The sequence below is a fragment of the Solea solea genome, chromosome 2 (assembly GCF_958295425.1).
Source record: "Solea solea chromosome 2, fSolSol10.1, whole genome shotgun sequence".
In the NCBI taxonomy this organism is placed as follows: Eukaryota; Metazoa; Chordata; class Actinopteri; order Pleuronectiformes; family Soleidae; genus Solea; species Solea solea.
This window is the reverse complement of record NC_081135.1, coordinates 3,279,480-3,301,391: the sequence shown is the minus strand read 5'-3', so window position 1 is coordinate 3,301,391 and position 21,912 is coordinate 3,279,480. Positions and strand designations below refer to the sequence as shown.

The 21,912-nt window shown below is 40.0% G+C and overlaps 1 protein-coding gene across 1 annotated transcript; it reads right to left on the bottom strand.

The window, feature by feature from the left end:
- Positions 1-59: 59 nt before the first annotated feature.
- On the bottom strand, positions 60-20,518 carry LOC131455471 (aryl hydrocarbon receptor-like). Its single transcript, XM_058623118.1, has 12 exons — positions 20,291-20,518; positions 20,008-20,156; positions 18,688-18,875; positions 15,278-15,396; positions 12,131-12,220; positions 10,827-10,953; positions 9,734-9,864; positions 8,015-8,220; positions 7,818-7,927; positions 6,201-6,342; positions 4,704-6,120; positions 60-2,216 (listed from the first exon to the last, which is right to left on the bottom strand). The coding sequence occupies exons 2-12, from the start codon at positions 20,046-20,048 to the stop codon at positions 2,052-2,054; spliced, it is 2,736 nt and encodes a 911-aa protein (XP_058479101.1). The 5' UTR covers positions 20,049-20,156; positions 20,291-20,518; the 3' UTR covers positions 60-2,051.
- Between the last annotated feature and the right edge of the window lie 1,394 nt (positions 20,519-21,912).

The window sequence follows — 21,912 nt, the reverse complement described above, 5'->3', positions numbered from 1 at the left end:
GGATATGAAAATAACAAGAATAAATGCTTCATTTAGAATTAACCCCCCCCCCCCCCCCCCCCCCCCCACACACACATTGAAGTGCAGATATTTTAAACGTGTGATTACAGACAAAACAAAAGCTGAGAAACTCTGACATGTGCCTGCTCTTTCACCTTCACTTGCAATGTATTATTTACAGCTGGGTTCTTAATGGATTACTGTGTTTGCATGTAAGTGCACTCGAGTGTTTCCCACATGACACGACTGCAGGATACAAGTCAGTGTAGTCAGACTAGGACACAAGGCATTAAAGGGAGATTTCACACCACCGTCTCCTGTCAGGAAACAAAAATGCTATCATTTTTTTTTCTCTTCTTCATTTCAGTGCCACAAATCAGATCGTCTTCTGATTTGTGTCGGTAAAATGCTGTACATGTTAAGTGCACGACATCGCTGTAAACCTAGAGTAGGCTAAAAATGCAGCATGAGGATAAATGCTGTGACGGAGCAGCTGCAGCAATAAATATCATTCTCGACTAAATGAAAAAAAAAAATCACAATAAAACGCTGTTTTTGTTGACATGTAAACGACATCTACTCACCCTAATACTTAGCTACTTCTAAGTGAGAAATGAAAACAGATGCTTAAATAATCGGTTGTTTACGACGGGAGTGTTAGGGCCGTACCGAAGAAAGGAGTGGGAATATTACACAATTTATGACTTTTTTCTTCACTTCTTCTATTAGCCTACGCCTCTCCGTCCACATGACGTGACCACTAATTCAGTCAGTGCTGCAATTAATTGTGATTACCATGCTTCAGGTTATCGTGCCTCAATTCCACATCTTCTGGATCCAAAAATCACTCATTATGCGATTCTTTCTTCAGAAGTGACTCAGTTTCTCACACGATCGTTTCAAAAGTGCTTATATTAGTAAATACATTAGTAAATGTGTAAAAGATTCAATATTTCCTTATTTGTGAAGCCCAAACTAAAGTAGATCTTTATCTTGACTAAGATTTGGCTTGAAAATAACATTATGTTCAGTAAGGCCCTAATACTATGTCGTTATTGTGTGTTCAGTCTAAATCTCATGGCTTCTTTCACTTTAAATGACTTTAAACAATCCTCGATGTGAGGAGAAACAAATAATAATAACCAGCAGACGTGTGGCCAAAAGAAAAGCAGCATGTTCTAAAAACTCCGCGCTTCAAATGCTTGTGTTTAAATCACTGTAAAATCTACAGTTTGTTAGATATTTCTTGTATCGCTACAGATTTTAGTGTTTGTTTTTTTTCAGTCAAGTGGTTGTAGCAGTAGCAGATAATATGTGGTAAAACATATTAACATCAGTGTTTGTGATTGTTTAACAAAGCAACAATCATGGTTCATTCACCTTTTCAAGCACTTTAAAGATTATTTTTAATGCTTTTCCAGCACCTTGCAGCTGTGTTAGATTTATATGAACATATACACAAACTCAAGATGATTATTTCACTCTTTCCTTTGCAAAAAAAGAGATGGAATTTAGCTAAAAACAACCAACATCCTGTTTTATAATAGTCACACATGCGAGGTCCAAACCCAGCTAGACCAACTATTCAGCCAATAAGCTATTTTTTGTAAAGCAATTCAGTCAGTATTTGAAGCGTTTTTAGCATTTTTCAATCCTTGAAAACACATCTTTAAAATTCAAGCATTTTCAAGGGTTTCAAGCACCCGTACGAACCCTGTGAAATGTTATAAAAGTCACACTTTACTTCAGCAGATATAGATTGTCAGAGCTGGGAGTCGCTGAGTCAATGTGAAACATCTGATTTCATTTTTGGAGCATCAACAACAGCTGACTATTCTTATTAAGTGCTTATTTAAGTAAAAACCCTCGCTGTTTAAGGTCGTTTTATCGTCCAGGTTGATGTTTTTGTATATAAATCACTATTTATTAGATTCATGGTTGTGTGATGTCTCACCTTGGCATAAGAAATGAAAACAGTCCTTATTTTCTCTCTTTTTTTCCTTCTGTACCTTCTCTTCAAGCCCTCGTCTGACCATTTACCCATCGTCTTTTCAGAGGAAGAATTCTGATTTCTGCGGGTCCTGTCGAGCGGCGAGTCCTTCGGGACACGAGACAGAGATGTCGTCCGTCGCCGCGGCGTTTCCGCTGGGCATCAGGCACGCCTTGATGTACGTTGATGCTGCGTTGGTGGCACTGAGGTGGGAGCCATTCTCAAGCTGGAAAAGGAGAATGAAAATTCAACTGTGCTCATATTTTAAAGATTATACTGCATTACATTTTCTGAAGTGGTTTATGTGAAGTCCTGAGAGGAAGCAGAGGAATAAGGGAGGGAAGGAGTGAGGGAAAGAGACAACCAGGAGATAGAAAGGGAGGAGTTACATCATAGTGACTGTAATCTCCTACAGATTAGGTTGTTAACTAGGGGCAGGAATCACAGGGTGCCTCACAACACCAATCATTTAACGATGTAACAATTCTGTGATAATCAATATATTGCGAGACAATCCCATAGCGATACGTCATGATAACTCCAGGTACCCTCCACCCAAGTTTCCCCTTCATTTTGTCAATTATAATGTTGATATTTGACCTGGTGTATCGTTTATCGCATTGCACGAGGAAGGACGACGATATGTCACACAATCAAATCGATATTCTGACTCACCCCTATTTTTAACCAGCTAAAATAATAAATAAATATATAAATAATTAAATTCACTATTTTATCATTATTTTACATGATTACTGTTTTAACTTTGAGGCAGAGGACACTTTAAGGAAAGGCATTTTAAAAAGACTCATATCATATTATTGCGCTTGCCATAATTTGTTGTAGTATTGTATTTTGTTTCTGTACATTTATTTGTTTCAACTCCTCAGATTGCATGGATTAACCGGATTTTTGAGTGGTTATATCAACAGATTGATATATAGTGACATCATAATTACTTATATATACTTATATTCTCCTCATGATAAAATTAGCTCGAACTAATCTCCAGTTAAATCCTGTGTCTACTGTCTGTCCGCTGAGTACTGTCTCACAGTCTCTCAGTCTCTCAGTGTCCTGTGTTCACAGCATAAAGTGATTCAGTCAAAATTGTAGGTCAGCAGCAGCGACGATGCTTAACTGCTCAGCCTGCCAGTATTTTTCTTTCAGCGAAAGCCACTGACCCTGAAGAATAACAGTGGATGCAGAATGGGGCAGAGGGGGGGTTGAATGGATGCCTGTGGGGGTTTGTTCTGTTCATCACATTATTGTACTCCTTCACTCTACTGAATCTCCTGTCCCGTCTCTGGCCCTCGCTCTCATGTTGCACTACATCCTCCTTTCTTTGTTTTTTGTGACAATGATCTTTCATTGCTTTGGAAAAACAGGACGCAGTGGAATAACACTGCTGAAAAGCTTCACCGATAATGGGATAAAGGCAGTCAGATACACTTGCACTTTTTATTTATTAAGCCAAACTATGTTGCACTCATTTTTAAAATCGCCTGTTTAACAACCTTGGAATTTGTATAAACGCTCATGGGTAAAAAGGAACAAAGCTGATGTGCTCAATTTGTGCAGAAACTCAAACCATAAGTGGTATCAAACAAAATCCTTTAAAGATGAATTCCTCCATCCTCCTCATAAATTAAACCAAATATTATAAGAATCTTCTATTTCTCTAAGCAGCTGACAAGAAATCTGAAAAATAAAAGATTTTAATGTATTTCAGAAAAGTTTGACCCATATATTTCCATGCCATTATATAGGAGTAATAAAGTATATTAAAAAGTGGCATATGTGATTGTTTTAACTCATCTTTATCGCCCTTTCTATTTGACTCGCACTGCTCTGCCTGTGTTTCTGCATAGCTGATAAAACCCCAGTACTTATACAGACACTGAACCATCTCCGCCTTGTTATATTTACATGGCATGTCTGCTCGCATCATTACAGTTTACACTGAGCTCCATGTCAGCTCAGGGCCTCGGTGTGCTGACTCGGAAAACAACCCATTTCCATGGCAAGTGAGAGAGAACAGCGCAGCCCTGGGGTTAAAGGGTCGCGGTTGTGGATTTTGCGTACTCTTGGGTTTGTTGATATTCGGTGATATTTGAGAGCAACACAGACTCGAGGGCCTCGTCAATGGAGCGAGAATCACAGAGTCTGCCTCCCAGACCAAACAGCTCTGAGCAGAGCTGGCACTTTGAGTCGTTCTGAGGTGGCAAGATTAAAAAAAAACGTGAAGGACAGAATTTACATGACACAAGACAGAAAATGGAGGTGGGATTAACTTTTTAGGATGGATGATCCACCTACTGCCAGACCCTGTTTTCCTGAGATTTAAAAAAATCTTGAATTTTAATGACAGAAGTTAGCATCCATGTTTGATTGATTTTCTTTCAGTTTTTTTTTTGCTTTTTCACATATTTTAGTTTAAGTGTTTGTCACTGTCATTTGTGAGTTTTTAGTGATTTTTGTCCCGGATGAAGGCCTGAGTTTACCGCATGTTGCTGCATAGGTTTTCTTTAATTTTGACATGCCTTGATTTTCAAATCTTTTTTTTTTCTTTACTGTTTTTGTTTTTGTTTGTTGCTATTTTAAATAGATAAATAAAAAAAGAATGGTTTTATAATGTGACTACTATACAAAATTATTAGAAAAAACATGGTATCATACAGTATCTTCATCATGTTAACTCAATTTCTCTTACCTTGCTGTGCGTGGCATCCTCTGCACTGGTGCTGAACACGCTGCATGCCTGTAAAGATGGCAGACTGTGCTGCAGCTGGGAAAGACCCAAGAACTGCTCCAAATCAAGTGTAGAACTCTGGCCTAGAGGGAAGTGAGTCTCCTGCAACATCTGCTGATGTCTGTGGTGACTCTGCAGCTTAAAGTGACAGACGTCACCGTTCTGTACCGTGCCGCCTGCATACGACGTAGTGTTGGAGGTGCTATAACCTGTGTGACTGACCTCCATGTTTGGTGGAAAGGCTGAGTGTCCATTTGGGATGTAAGATCTGCTTGTTGTCAGTTCGAGCTGATTTTGGAAACCAGGCACCAGAGACAGAGTCTGACTGTTTTCCTGCTGATGGCACTGGAGTTGGACAGAGTGCTGCTCCTGTTGGAGCTGCCACTGTTTGTGTTCACTGTTTAGCTGTGAGGCTTTACGTGCAGTATGTTGGTGGAGATGGTTGTGGTTGTTAGTGTTATGGAGGCTTTCTGATGTGATTAACCAGTGTCCATTTGGGATCCCAGGTAAAGTGTTGGTGTCCGCAGCTCCAGGCTGAGCGACAGACTGAATCGGCCCCAGCTGAGCTTCCACCTGCTCACTGGCGCTGATGTGCTGCTGCATCTGCTGTGACAGCTGGACAATGGGCTGTCTGCAAATAGACACAGCTGAAGGGGCAGCAAGTGAATTCTGGGAGACATTGGGATCCGAGTCGGGGTTTGGTTGGGTTGGTGGATGGCTTGAAAGTCCAAATCCGCTTGTCTCACCACGTTCCTCTCCTTCAGTGCAGCTCTCCAGGGATTCATGAATGAAGGAGAGGATTTCATTGTTGGTGAGAAGGTCACTGAGGGTGGGGATGTGGTTGGGGTCCAGCTCCACCTGGATCATCCTCTCATCCAGCAGCAGGAGCTCCAAGTCTTCAGCATTCAGGCCCAGATTCTCCAGCGCGTTAAAGAGCTCACTGTTGGAGCACGTCTCATCACTGTCAAGAGACAAAGAGTCCAAGGTGGCCAGCAGGGGATCATAACTGGACGTTTTACCATTACATGTCCCCGTCTCCCCACCACCTAATAAACCACTAAAGCCCTCAGTCTTGCTTTGCTGTTCACTAATAAGGCTGCTGTGGTGGGACATTTCAGGCTCCATGTTTGGTTGGCAGACGTACACAGACTCATCCTGGCTCATCAGGGCTCCCAGCAGGGACTTTGGGTCCAGGTCATCTGCTGAGCTCTTGTCTAGTTTGCCCTTTTTGGGCTTGCTGCCTTTGGCTTTGCCTTGGAAGGAATCAGGGAAGCCGTGCAGTGGATAACTGGTGTGGTAGAGCATCGCTTCGCCAGTGGCAAAGGTAAAAGGAAGGTGCATGGACCTCTGCCTCAGCTGTTCCCCTCCTTCCTCCTCGCTGTGGAAATAGACATTACAAGGAAGAAATGAACAAATTAAATTAAATTGAAAATCTAAATGGAATCATTGTACACTTACGCCAGAGGTCTCTGGGTGGCAATGATGTAGTCCGGTTTGCTGTTTTTGTAGACAAGCCGGGCGTTGGCCTGGACCCACTTCCACCGGTTGTCCTTGGTGAGCAGCCTGAAGACAGTGAGGCCGCTCTCGCCCGTCTTCATCACTGGAATCACATCACACGAGACACTGACGGGGAAGTTCTTTAAGTGTCAAAGGTAAAGGCTGCAAGAAAACCTGAATCCCTCTGGAGCCATGAATGCAATAAGTCTTGTGTATTTATAATACGATCGATTCTACCATCGATTTGTTGTGTCATTGTCTATCAGTTACAAGATCTGGTCCAGGTTCTGGGTTTAAACGGAGAATATTCATGTCCTACTATTGTCAAATCCTCGTTCTTGTAGCAGCAAAACTATAACTGCACAATTAACCAGTGCTTACTTTGCACACACTTTGCACACACTGTACTTTTATATTTTTATATTTTGTTGGGTCTTACATTTTGTTGTGTCTCATTAAGTGTTAAGTGTTAAGTCTCTTGTTGTGTCTATTTAAATGCCTTTCGTTATGTCTATTTAAATGTCATGTCCTTCGTTCGTTATTTTTGCTATTTTATTGTGTACCTAAAGCCGGGAGTCTCTGCAAAAATTTCATTATGTCTCATAATGACAATAAAACTTCTTGAAATCTTGAAATCTTATGTACCATTTTTATTTGTAATGATACTGTGATACGACAGTAACCTTCATGTCCGCCAGTTTTAGTGACATTGAAAACAATATTTCCATATCACATAACTCAAAATGGGGGTAAACTAAAAGTGATGGTGGCACTTGGAGCAGGCATTATAAGAGTTAACTTCAGGATCTGTGGCCTGAGATTTGTTTTTCTCCTCACAGAGTGAAGAATAGAGGAATACTGGATGGTGTTAAAGAAAAGTCTTTCACTTTGAATGTGGAGTCTGTTTTGTGTGGCTGAGCTGAACCTTCCCTTATGTCCGTGTGTGCACTACAATGTGTACTGCATAAATGTATCTCTGTGTTACATGTTTCCAAACCCATATGCATGCATTTCAGTTTCTTTATGCATGACTACATGTGTGTTTGTGTGTGTGTCTGGTTGCGGTGATGTGGGAGTTCAGGGCACCATGGTTACGACTAACCGGGTCATGTGGTACACAGGCTAAGTAGGACACTTGACTCTCACATCATCAACAGACAGATATATACACACACACACACACACACGTTGTGTGTTTGCTTGTTACATGTGTCAAGTTAAGCCAAACGTGACACAGACCACATACTGATTATTCAGTCAGTTTACTACTCTTAATTCGTATTATGGTCTTGTGTAACACGACCACTAGTTATAGTTCGTAACTTATTAATAAAGTAACATCTTTAGCACTTTAAATGAGGAAAACAAGAATAAAAGTATTGGAAATGAGCTACTTTTATTGTCATACTCAATAGAATATGGTCATATTTGACATTTATAACCTCTGTTGTGACAGGAAAGGAGCGGAAGCTTTGCTGCCTTGCCCAAAAGCACCTCAACGGGCTTGTTTGACAATATTTTATTAATTTAATAACTTGAATGATGCATCAGAAACCCGATAAAACAGTTTTGACTTACTTCTAACGTGGTTTTCGGCGCAGTACAACATGTCAGCCGCGTGGATGAACTGGTAACCCGAGCCTCGAACCCTCAACTCCGCCTCAGTGTAGCCCAGGACAACTTTGCCTCTGAAAAAGCAGGACAAAAAAAAATCAGTGGATTTATACGTGAATTACAGACCTCAAGAGGGTGTCGTGAGTTTTAACCGGATTTACTTTGCGTCACAGGCCATGGGTGTGAAATCGAGCTTGTGTTTGGTCCTGAAGATCATGTTCCTCGTTCTGATTTCCAAGATGGCTGGAGGCTGGATGGGTGTGGCGATGGCAAAGAGGGCGAGCTGAGGAGGCGCACTTGCCTCGCTGTTGCGATGCTGACGACTCTGACCGTGGAGGAACTTCAACCGACCTTGGATATTCAATGCCTGCAATGACACATGAAACAAAGGTCGTGTTAATGAATCTGACAAATTCTACATTGATTGTGGGATATTTGTTTCAACACAGTGAACTAATAAGACATGAAAAGATGGATTACACTATTTTTTCCTTCTTTTCTCTGCGTCTGATTATCCCACTTCTCCCTCTGAGATGGTTGCATCATGCTTCCACAGCAGATGTCTTTTTTCTCACCATAAATCATATTTAGCCTTAACATACTTGCTCTACTTTGTCATTTTTTTCCTCAGAAATCCCCTCCAGCTACTCTCCCTTTCATCATATGACTTACTGTACACACAACTTCAAAACAAGATTTGTGTGTTTTTCCCCTCAAGCTACAAAAGGAGAAACATTTAGATCAAGATCTGGCTAAAAAGAGAAACTAGTTCCACGATGGAGCCAAGTTTTCCTGTGTGAACCCAGGACTGATTTTGAAGACGACTATGACCTTTTCCTTCACACCACTAAAGTCAATAATCAAGATAAATAATCTATTTATCACCAGATCTCCTGGTTGTAAAGTCACAATTTCAGACTCAGCTACTGATTTTGATGTTGAAAGAAAACAGCAGTGACTTATTTACAAACTATCAATACAAAATCTTCGTGTTTTTGTCAGTGAATCAATGATCTTAAATATGACCATTTAAATGTGGATTATACGAGTCTGGATACTTCACTAATTCAGTATGCTATGTTTTTGTTCAAATTTTATCAACTCTTTGCATCTCATTTGAGGACCCCCCTTTCCCTCCTTTTTTTTTCTCTGCTGTTAGCTCTAGTTAATTGACTTGGGGGGGTTTAAGAGGCTGCAGCCGTGATGTCAGGAATCTAGCCCTGAATAGCAGGAGGGATTACGGAAAACAAAGCCATAGCGACCAGGAGACACAAGCAGAGACCTGGCTTACTGCTCACGCAAACGCACTGGGAGGGAAGACTGAGAGCCGCAGGTTTAACGCCATCCATGGATCTCAAGCAAGAACGTGAACCCCTTTAAAACCCAGACCTTGACCTCATGTTGACATCACTGGGAGCAGCAGTATACGAATCATGTTTGCAGACTTTTCAAAAGCCTTGCTCGTGGTGCCCCATTTTTCCAGATTCCACATGTATGGATCTGCAGTGAGCCACGGCATGATTTCAAAGTGGCGCTTATTGTCTTAGTGAGAGCAGAAGTGGCCGGTCTGGAGCTACCAACCCTGACTAAGCAAGTTCCCCCTCGTCTCTTCTGAGCACTGGGGGGGATTAAGGCCCTTTTACCCACGACCCTGAGGCTCCCTTAAGGCGGATTACGAGAGTAAATGGTGGCTTCTGATCCTGGAGAGACTCTGCGGTGGCACGCCATACCATCAGCAGCACCAACACACCACAAACACCGACTCATTTTATCACTCTATTTGAGCAGAATAAAGTGATTTTTTTTTTTTTTTACTCCCTTAACTGAAAATGATGCATCTGTACTCTTTAGTGGTAAAAAGTAACGTATTATAATCTCACCATGAAGCCAGAGGAGTTGTCCAACAAACAGCGGAAGCGGCAGACAAAGCCTCTCTCCAGAAAAGAGGAGTTCTCAGGTGGAAGCTGGTCAGGGTTGTAGCTCACCAGGCAAGAAGACGCCGATTCACCATCTGAGAATATATATGTATATATAGAGATGTATTTTAAGTTTTAATGCAATTATTTACTATTAAATAGCACAAAACCTTGGACCCATAGGTTATACTTGTTTGTGTGTCTTGTCAACTGTTGACCCTTACTCTAATTCAAAATGACAAGTGCATATATATGTGTGTGAGCATGTGTGAGCTGCTGCTGCTGCTGAAAGTGTGCGTTTGTTTTGGTTGCCGATGTGTCCCACTGCTGTGTCGCACTCCTGTGTGTACACTGTACAGAGTGCAAGGACATGTTAGAGCGGGTAAGGGGGTGCACTGTAACATTTAGATCATATTGCCAAAGGTTACCTCTTCTTTCGCCATAACATCCATTTACAGCAGTTTCTGTTTCTAAAACATCATCATTTTAAAAATCGAAAGGATATAATATTTGGTTTTTACTATTAAAGGTCCAATGTGCTACATTTATTATGGTTTATTGGCAGAAATGATGCATTTGCATGACCATACAAGGGTATAGTTGCTTTATAATAACTATAGTTTGGTTTTCATAGACTTGTATATGTACTTAAAAGAAGGCATTTGTTTCTACAGCAGTTTGAATAAAAAAAAAATGCCAAAACTACAGTATATTAGTCTATTCTCTGAATAAAAAGACGGCCAAATGTTTCAGTAAAACGTGTTATAATGTAAAATTTGTCATCACATAAATAAACAAATAATTTAGGGATAAAATTAGATAAATTACATAACTCATGGATTCACAACATCAATATTTTGGCAGTGTTGGTATTGATCCGTAGTTGACCCTCTAAATTAGTGACCAGAGTTCTAAACTCGCCCACCACCTAAGCACCAGCGGATGATTTGATGAAAGTAACACTGGTTGAACATAATATTTCAGACTGTTTCAGACCTCTGCACCCAAAACATTATAAACATCCTGGGAAAAAAAGCTGGAAACAAGAAAAACAGACCAGTCGGGGAATCTGTGGGGGTTCCTTGGCCAGCAGGAGGGTTGAGGGCCCAGTGCAGGTTCCTCCTGAACTCCTGCTGATCTTCAGTGTGGATCAGCTCAAACACACTCTGATGCATCACATCAGTCTGGCAGGAGAACAACACAAGTTCAGGAAACAACTCCTCTGTATAACAGTTAACAGTGGACACAAATTAAGAATAAAACCCTGCCACCCATATAGAAAGGGTAAAATAAGGGGTTATTTGATTTAAGGCTTGTACCTTGAGGTGTATGTTTGATTCCTTTTGCCTTGAAGTGGAGCCAAGAGAAATTAAGTGTCACTAAATATTTTAATCAAACAGCTGAAACGGAGCCAAAGACCCGCTGTGACCCTGATATCTGTTGTCCAGACACAGCATGACCTGACTAGAAGACTGGAGGGAACCCACCTTCCCACTGCGGGACTACTCACAATCACCGGGAAGGAATTTTGACAGGCAGAAGTGTGAGGTGAAATTCTTTTCAAAAACGGCAGAATAATAACAAAAAAAAAAGACGTCTCATTAACTGTGGTTTATTCAAGCTGACCGGTAACTCCAGGCAATGTTTGAGCTAATCTGCACACAAGATACTGAGACAATTGAGGGAAGACTTTGGAAACCACAGAGTGACTGTTCTCAGTAAATATGTGCATGATTTAACCTTGTAATATTACATATTACATTTCATTTGTAATATGAAATGTTGGTAAACAACCCGCCGTGATATGTCAGTAGTTAAACCCTGTTTAATGTAGTGTATTGGTCTAAAACTACAAAAATACCACGCATGTGTCGGCAGCTTTCCTTTACTTTCCCTGAGTTTTCTGTTGTTTCGCTGTTCTGTCTCATTTCATAGGATTAAAACAGCTGTACATTACTTTTGTTGTGGGTTGAATAGGTGTCCCACTGTGTGGTTGTTGTTTCTAAACACTCAACAGTTTTTTTTAGTTAATACTAAGATTTGTGACATTTCATAAACATAAAAAATATGCATAACAAACATTTTGTCAATAATTCCATTTATAAAAACAAATCAACTTTCAAGCATTCACTTTGTTGACTTTACATGTAATGGCAAAAATTGACGAGGTTTCTTGAATGCATCTTGAAACAGCTCCGTCTAATCCCAACTCGCTGCAGATCCCACAGAAGTGATGACATTTACCAGGGTCTTTGAATGCATCTCGTTATCTCAACACACTGTGAGCCCTGCATTACTTTAATAATACAAACAGCATTTTTGTGCTAAAAATTCTCAAAAAAAGACATGAGATAGAGTTACCTGATGGAAGCCAAGGTAATCCAGGATGGTGTGGGAGCAGAAGAAGACAATTCCCTCAGCTGTCACCACCAGGACAAAGCCATTCAAGGCCTACAGAGAAAACAAATAAACACAGAAAATGCATCACCTGTCATTGGAATTGAACATGGGTAGTTTTACCTACTACAGTCTAAATGTCTTCTAATGAGAAACATTCCCCACATCCAGCTTTAGTTGTTTAGTTCTTTTAGCCTCTTTCAAGTGTATGGTTAGAGGAAACTAGGGCTTTAAAATAGGAATAAATAAATGAGAAAGAATACAAAAAATGGGAAAATAAGATAGATAGAAGATAGAAAGAGAACGATGGGGGAAAAGGGGAATTAATTCTGGAACCAAGTGAGTGTCAGTACATGGAGAAGTGATGTAGAGGAGGAGATGGTCACTAATGTATGACTAACACCTCCATCATCACTTCTTCTCCTCCTCCTCTCCCCTTCTTTTCCTCAGGGCTTGGTGAGGAGGTGATGGCACCGAGTCCCGTCTCTACAAAGAGCCGTAGCGACATCCCGCCAGCTTCTGCCTCCGCTTTAATGATGATGATAATGATGGTGACCTCGTTTGAGCTCAGATGGATTTCCACGGCTTATTATTGTTGCTGTCGGGTCAAAACTGAACAATTTGTTTTGGAACGTGCTTTCAAACTCCATTACATGATGTCAAAATGTGCCTTATTTAAACAGAGGAAGTGAGGATATACAGTCAACTTACATTTAGATTGTTATCAGTATATATCTGCATATCAGATTTGGCAAAAAAAAAGTCCAAGTCATTCATCCATAATAAATATTTACAGTACATTCATCGGTCTGCAGAAAACACATCCTTCTCTTTCACTCTCATGTTTGGCCAACCTCGCTCTCTCCTGAGACTGTGTGTGTGTGTGTGTGTGTGTGTGTGAGAGAGAGAGCGGTGATGTTGTGTGTCTGCTGGAAGATAAAAACCCAATGAGACAAAACTCTTCCTGCAGGAAATCTGAAAACTCCCCATCTCACGACAGCATTGACGATAAAAAAGAAAATAGTTTGACGATAAAAATTGTTCAATCTTTAGGTTTCCTGTTTTGTCTTTTTATTTTTTTTGCAGATTACCAAAAGTTGTCCATTTCGTTCTGACCCTGCAGGCCACACACACACACCCACAGAGCTATGCTTTTAAGGACTCTGCATTGACAGCATAACCAAAGCTGTATCTTTAACCACAACTACAATCCACAAGAAATCAGGTTCTGCCTCAGTACGACCAGGTTTTGGTCTCCATGGGGACGACAACTCCTCAAAAAGGTCAGTGTTAATGCCAGGAAAGATCCTGAAGGAGGTGACAAATACAAGCGCACACATAGACCAAACCCCCTCTCCCTTCAATAATAGATGTGTTCACCGGCTCTGTATAATTCATAGGCCGGCGTCTGTAATGGAACAGAGCAGCTGAAGGCAGGGAGCTGCTTTCTTTTGAGTCTTCACTTCTGGACTGACCCATTTACTCGACTGGGATCAATATGTTACATTCATAGAAATGTGTTATGTGTACTTCAGGTGACAAACTGACCAATGTCACACTTAAAGCTACCTCTCTCACTCAGAATCACCATGTATTTTAACTTAAACCACTTGAACCACTTAAAGCACTAGATGTTGGCAACAGGAGAACCCAGTGTGACCCGGAGGGCTTTAATGGACACATGGTTTACTTTAACTCTTTAACTTTTCACTTTACAGTAATAAAAGTTTGAAATGTGAGACTCGAGAGCTAAAAGAAAACGTGTTTCTGCAGCGTGTTAGCGGAAAAACAAGCCCGTTCTCCTGATGTCCTCCTACTGTGCAGAGCAGCCTCTCCTCCATCAGAGAGCCACAAGTGACCACACACTTACTCAACTTTAATTTAAAAAGCATGTTGTATTGCCCTGCATACAAACACAACAGGTAGCAGGATATGTATTAGCAAAAATATGGCACTCATAGCAAATATAATAATATTATCTCCACAAGCAATACACAATTTTCTTTGTGTAAAGAGGAGTGGAAAGACACACCTTGGTTAACAGCAAATTCAAGGACTTTTCCAAGGTCTTTCCAGGTCAAATTTCCTCAAATTCAAGGACAGAATGTGCTGACACAGCTTAAGATGGGAGGACGACTTGTAAGCTTCGCACATGACATCCACTTTTATTGACTTGCAGCACGCTCTGCGTCTCTGGACAAGTAATTGTCCTTGGAATCTTGGGTCATTTTGAAGCCAGAGATCTTGGAATTTTCATTTCCCAGGCATCAAGTCGTCATTTGCCCTCTCTTGCTCAACGATACTCGCTCGTCGTTCTGCACGGAATCTCAAGTCAACGGCGGCGAGAGAGACGTTTGTTCTACGTACATCAAGCAATGCCGGGCATGAAACAGTAGATGGCGTCGTAACAAACACAGGAGACATTTACCTAAATATCAACTTCACTTTTTTCTTGCACAAAATTCCAGCACTTTCAATGACCCATGTGTATTTAGGGCCATTTTCAAAAACTTGATTTTTTTTTAAATTCACAAACTTTCAAGGATTTCAAGGACCCGTGGGAACCCTGGAAAGAGTCAAATGGTCGAGGCCTGCTGCTAACTAGTGTTTTGAGGATCAAAATGCAACACAAAACCACTGTGAGGAATATTTCCATAACGATAGCCTCAAAGAATCGATACAGAGTCACACCATGAAATATTGTGCCATTTTATTCTCACAATATTTTCTTACACCCTTAGCTTTTATTCCTTCCGTTACCGTAACTCCTAGACCATTTGTGATATCTAGACAATTCAAAAACTATGGACTGGCCATCTGTCCAGGGTGTGACCCCACATTTCGTCCTATGTCAGCTGAGATTGAGAAATATAGCTTTGCACTCATATACTTGTCATTACGGCAGAACCTCAGGAACCTCAGGCTTCTCAATACTGTAATTCCTAAATGGTTAAATAACTGCCAGATACGGAAAGTGAGAGTTATCTTGGAAAAAGGGGGCAGAAGCACTCACTCATTGAACATTTTTTTGACAATTCCACAGCCATAACATCAAATATAAATCCAGACGGCCTCATTATCAAGAGGGTTCACTGTCCATTTCTGACTAACCTGCATCAGCAACTCCCCCTCAGGTATGTGCTGGTCTGTAGCAACCACCATCTTGCCGTCATGGTCACTGCGTTCACTGCTCTTTGTCAGACTGTTGGACAGTTGTTTCTTCAATGCAACTTTAGAAAAAAACAACAAAAAAAACAAGTTAGTGATGGGGATCTAGAAGGTCGCAGGTTTGGATCCCAGTTTGGACACTCACATGGAGTGAATGGTCGCTCATCTCTATGAAAGATGAGACAAAGTGACACAAAGATGAAGATACTTTAGGTTGTGATTTGAGCTTAAAAATAACATGTACACAGTGAGGAGCCTTTTCTGTGTGACCCCTTTGACAAAAGCACCGAGGTCAGCGACGAGACTTTGACCTGAGGACAAAATCTATTAAAGTGGATCCAGTCTGAAAGAAACAAAGAGCTTTTTTTTTTTTTCTTCCGAGGCAGCCGCAGTGACATTAATGGAAGAGGAAATCTCAGACAATACAGAGGCCGAAGGTTCGACTGGTGACACGTCGAGCTCGAGCGCGACCCAAATTCGCCATGGGAATCAATAAAGCTCCATCGAATCTCTTCAGACTCGTGGATGGAGGAGAACAGTTTTTTATTTCAATATCAACTTTCAAGAGCGGACATCAGTTTTTCACAATGAAAGAATAATGTAAAAATGTAATTTTTTAAATAATGAATAGAATAGATTTACTCGTGTTTTAATGGTGTTGTGGATACCTGCAATTTCTGACATTTTACCAGCCCCTAGGTTAAATGAAAAATATCAATGCTAAAACATGCACTGTTTGCATTTAACGCGATAAAAACAAACACGACCTGCAGTGAGTTGCAGTTTGTTGGCGACTGAAAGCTCTGTTGGTGGCAGAGCTCAGTGTAGTGGAAGCTCTCAAGGCCAAGAAAGATGCACAACAAGCATGTCCACGATGAATTATTGAGAGAAAAAGGGCGAGTGGAGGTGGGGTTTTTTTTTCCCTTCCTTTTTTGCACCATGACGTCATGACCAAGAGCCGCCGGCAAGAAAAACACCCGAAGGCACTTGAGGAGGAGGAGGAGGAGGAGAGGGGACATCTGTTGGCACAACTGAGGACAACGAGGACACCAACAGCCGATAAAAACATCACAACAGACGCTCTTCAGTTCGCCGGGTCATGTTAAAGAGGCAGAAAGCAAACATAAACATGCCTGAGTGAGTCCACATTTAGGGGAGGAAACCTGAGCGTCCTGATGAAAAGGAAAATATTTTTTTATCAAACAGATGAAGGTTTGAGTGTTTAAGGGTTTGGTTTGCTTCAAAAATTATTCATCAAATGAAAAAGTGCCATAGATTTACTGATTTTGACAGCGACACAAACAATAACCCGACTAATCCAGCATCTCGTATCCCCCCACAATCCCGAGTTTAAAAGGTTTGTGACCGAAATGAATTTTTCAGAGGTTCAGAGAGAGCAGAGGCACAGCTTCTCCCAAATGACTGACAATACAATCTGCAGACGCCTGTAAGTCTGTGGGTGTTGGGCAACAAAGACATTTGGGTTAAATACTACACTATGGATGGATTTATCTGTTCATTTTCTTCATTAATTAGTTCAATGTTTGGCCCATAAAATGTTAAAATGCACTGATGAGTTTTCCCAAACCTCCAAAATTGTGTTCTCAAATGTCTTCTTTTGTCCACAAACCAAAATTATTCCTTTTTTATTTTCTTATTTCTTTTGTTATATTTTTATGAGTTATATTTAAGAAGATGAAAAACTCCACTCCAACTGAAATGACTCAGTTAATTGAGTAAAAAGCCACACGCTGCTGCAAAGTCGTAGCTTCTCTCCAATAATTTGATTAAAAGGGCAACAAACTCTTCTTCTGCTTCTAAATAACTCTACTAATGTACTGTGTCTGCCAGTTAATGAACTGGATTTGTTTGATATTTTCTTTACCTAATTTATACTCAGACAGCGAGTAACGATTGTTATTAGAGTTATTAATTGCCAACAGCCTTGCATTAAAGAGGAGAATCAAGCAATGCCTCAGAAGCTTTCTTCTTCTCCTCCTCCTCCGCCGCCGCTGTCTCCTCAGACCTACATTATCACCGTGTGGCTCAGAAGTGTCGCCTCATGGCCACAGGCTAAGAGAGGCCCCCTGACCTACAAGAGGTTCCACTTGCATTAAAGACATTTTGATAAGAGACGGAGACGGGTCGTCCAGGGTTCAAGCACTTAACTTAGACGGCACAGACACAGACTCAGTCTGGCGTGTCGTTAATCACAGTCACAGGTCGTGTAACCCGCTCTAGTTTTGCTTGTAGGCTGCTTTTTTTAAATAATTATTAGCGGTAATTTACTGTGATACAAATGTAGGTCAGTGTGGTTTTATTTATTCAGCTACAGTTGAACAGATCTGAGTGGAGGCTTTCACTTTATTTAATAAAACTCTTAGACACTGTGGGTTCATTCTTTTACATTCCTAATGACAACTACTTGACTGTCACTCACGATTAATCTGTCCTATAATCTATTATTTTCTTGATTAATCGAGCACTTGTTTGTTCAGAATGTCACAATGTTTTTCTCCACAATCCAGAAATGATTACGTTTTAATCCAGAAAATATTCTGAAAGCTTGTTTTAATTCATAACAAAAAAACTTAAAGTGATGAATCGATGACCACAATAGTTGACGATTCATATCCTAATCGACAAATACTCGATGAATTGCTGCAGCCCTCGTCTGGTTCTTTTCTCTCATGTGTCATTTCTCAAACTACTCTAGAATTTGTTAATGATTAATTGACTATTGTTTATTAACTCAATTAAGGGTTAACGAAACTGTGCAGAATTCGCAAACCTCTTTGGAGGATTTGGGGGGAAAATACCTAATTGCGATTTTTCTGACAGATCTCGTCATTACAATTTAATCTGCAGTGTAGTTTTTTGAGTTAGTATTCAGTATAATTAATAAAATGAAACATTTACCTTAGGGTTGCACCTAACAATTTTTATCACAATTAATCGAGTACTCGTTTGGTCCATAAAATGTCAGAAAATCATGAACATTTCGATATTTTTACATTTCAGAGGTGAAAAAAATCAGAAAACATGTTTTAATCATTAAAAAAAACCTCAAACTGATTAATCGATTATCAAAATGGATGATTAATTTAGTAATCAATTAAAAAGCCCTAATTTACTTTATATTCCATTGCATTGGAACTGTTTCCATCATGTACAAGTTATAATTTCTGTATTTGCATTAAAGAATAAATGGTCAAAAGACAATTAAAATGCAGTTTGCTAACTGCTTCTTCTCAAACTGCAATGTGCATTTTCTCAGACAGATCACTGCCACGCATCATCGTCCACCGTCTGAGTGTCAGTGTGTGAGTTAAACGAGAAGCACAGTTTCTGACCTGAGAAGAAGCTCTTGGTGCGCAGGAAGCTGACGCTGAGCCTCAGGATGGACAGTTTGTCCAGGCTGGAAATGACGTCTTCGGGGAAAGGCAGCAGGCTGGCGAGCCGGTCCAGCTCGGAGTTCAGGCGGTCACGGTGGCGTTTGGATGGATTGGACTTGGCTCCTTCAGGAGGGGTCGGTTTGACTCTGGTGAGAAACAAAACACAGTGATATTTAAGATCATAATCAAGTCACCTGATCAACTCAGGTGTATGTACATGTGTAGAACTACACTTCCACAAACTATCTTTGATACATGTTAAATAGAATCAAGAGAAGAAGAATTGGTAAATGAGAAACGTGGGGTCTTGCCCAAGGACACATATAGTCCGGGAGCCGGGAATCGAACACACAACCTTCCAGTAGCAAGACCAGCATTGCTCAATTCTAACTCCTCATTTTTGTAATATTTCCCATTAGGAAATTACATTTAAAACTTAAGTTACAGTCAATGTCATATACTTTAAGATTTTTACTTTAGTAATATTGTAAAAGGTGACTTCAACTTCTACCAAAGTCATTTTCTGGTCACATTCTTGTATTTTCTACTCAATTATCTCTTTGAGGGACTTTATACAGAGACTGTGTACATGTTTGCATGTTCTAAACAGAATTAAAAGCAGCATATCAATCATTTTGAGAGCAAATACTGGCCGGTGTGTTGAAGTAATGACTTAAAATCTGCTTTCAAACATCATCTTGTTCATCGAACATGTGATTTCAGCAGCTGAACCACAGATTTTGTAAGGGTCACCTGATTAACTGATTTGTTTTTGCTAATTTTGAGCCAATGCTGATATTAAATCTTACCACATATGCATGTAAGTTTTCACTTTTTTTGTTTATAGCAACCAAGACTTTTTATATGACAAAGTTTTGTTTTATTACCATCTTCATGGTTTGGTCAATTACTGCATTATTACTGATTATTTTCAGCTTCTTAAATATTAGTATTTTCTGGTTTCTTTGCTCCATATATCAGGCATTTGAGAACATCATCATTTACAAGTTTGGGAAACAATGATTTTCAACATTTTCTGAGTTTTAAGGTGCAAACAAGTACGTGATTAATCGAGAAAGTAGATAAATCGATTTTGAAAATAATTGTAGAGAGTAGAGAGACAGAAAATACGGGTCCATTTTGTGCATTGTCATTATTAAACTTGTATTTTTTCCAGATAGGAGAAATATTAACATGATATCGGCTATTAAAACATAGTAAAATCGGTCGACCTATAAATGAATATCAGCATTATTATTTAAAATAATTTAGACCTACCCCCTCTGTGCTGGTTTTCTTCTTTTGCGTCCTGCATACATGTTGTTTGCTGGTTTGTTGTTTTAATCACAGTGAAGTTGAAACACATCCATGAACTCCAGAATCCAGAAGAATCCAGGAGGGAAAAAAAACAGCCCGAGGCGAGAAGTCTGACATTCATGTGTTGTTGTTGTTGTTTTCATAAAGTGACACAACGAGAAAAACACGAAGAAAACAAACACGTGAAACTTGTATTACAGTGAGAAATATGAAGACTGAGAGTGTGTCCCCTCTGTAAACTCACCGGCATCAACTGTTGTGACGTCACTGACGGTTAGGTATCGCGGTTCTCCGCTCCTGTTACCGCGTCCATTGCGTCAAATGCCGCCGAAGGAAAATTCCGTTTTTAAAACATCGTTTCCAATGAATTGTTTTAACTTAACGGTCAGTTTTCACCCTCTTCTTCGCTCCCCGCGCTCCTGTGTGCTGCCCTCATCCTCCTCCTCCTCCCGCTGCTGCTGCTCAATCTGACGTTCCCCCTCTAACCAGTGTGCGCGCGCTCCCGTCCCTGATTTGACGGCGGGAGCGCGCGTTCAATCAGCCTCGTCTTCACGGCAGCCATTTTGACAAGTGTCAACAGGAGAAGCACAGGTGTGAAAGATCACACTAACAACTCTGTTCACGTCGCGTCACTCAGTCAGTCAGTCATCGCACAGCTGAATGGAACACAGCCAGCATTCACTCGATCATCTGCAACACCTGTCAAAATGGCTGCCAAAAAAAACTTGTGTATTTAAGTTTCACCACACATTATAGAGCGTGACACTTGTGCACGAGGTCTTTTACTTTATGTTTAAACTATCTGTGTTTTATGGAAGCCTTTTTTTGCCACTTGAAATAAAAATATATGTATGTAAGTCATAACTGTGAGATATTAAGCAGCAATTATGAGGTGTTATGTCACAATTATGAGATACTAAGTCATAATTATGAGGTATTAAGTCATAATTATGAGATACAAAGTCATAATTGAGATACTAGTTCATAATTATGAGATACTAAGTCATAATCATGACATACAAAGTCATAAACATGAGAGACTAAGTTATAATTGAGATACTAAGTCATAATTATGAGATACTAAGTCATAATTATGAGATACAAAGTCATAATCCTGACACACTAAGTCATACTAAGTATAGTTATGAGATACTAAGTCATAATCATGAGATACTAAGTCAAAATCATGACATACTAAGTCACACTAAGTCATAATCATGACATACTAAGTCACACTAAGTCACAATCATGAGATACTAAGTTATAACTGAGATACTAAGTCATAATTTACAAGATGTTGAGTCATAATTATGAGATAGTAAGTCATGAGATAGTAAGTCATAATCATGAAATAAGAAGTAGTAATTATGAGATACTAAGTCATAATTCTGAGAGTCAAGTCATTATCCCATAATTATGACTTAATATCACATGATTAAGACTTAGTATCTCATAATTATGACTTACTAATATATATTTTCCAAGTGGTGGAAATAGGCTTTAATACTATTGTAATAATACTGAGTTTTTCTCCTTCAATAATCACTTTGTAACTTTGCTGAGACATTAATCCAAGTGGGCACCACTCGACTGACTAATTATAGTCAATGTTTAACTATAGCTAAAGTTGTTAATAACAGCAGGAGTACATAGCTGACACATGGCAACACCCAAAATGGCCTTACACTGACATCTAGTGGACACACATACAAGCTACAACACGAAAACTTGCATTTTAGATTATGAACATGTTGGGGCGTTTTTTTTTTAAGTCTAAATGAGCTTAGAGTCAAAGTGAATTCATTCTGAGATAAATAAAGGCTTCTTCTGGCATAAAAGACAATTCAAAACTATTGTGTGCAATCA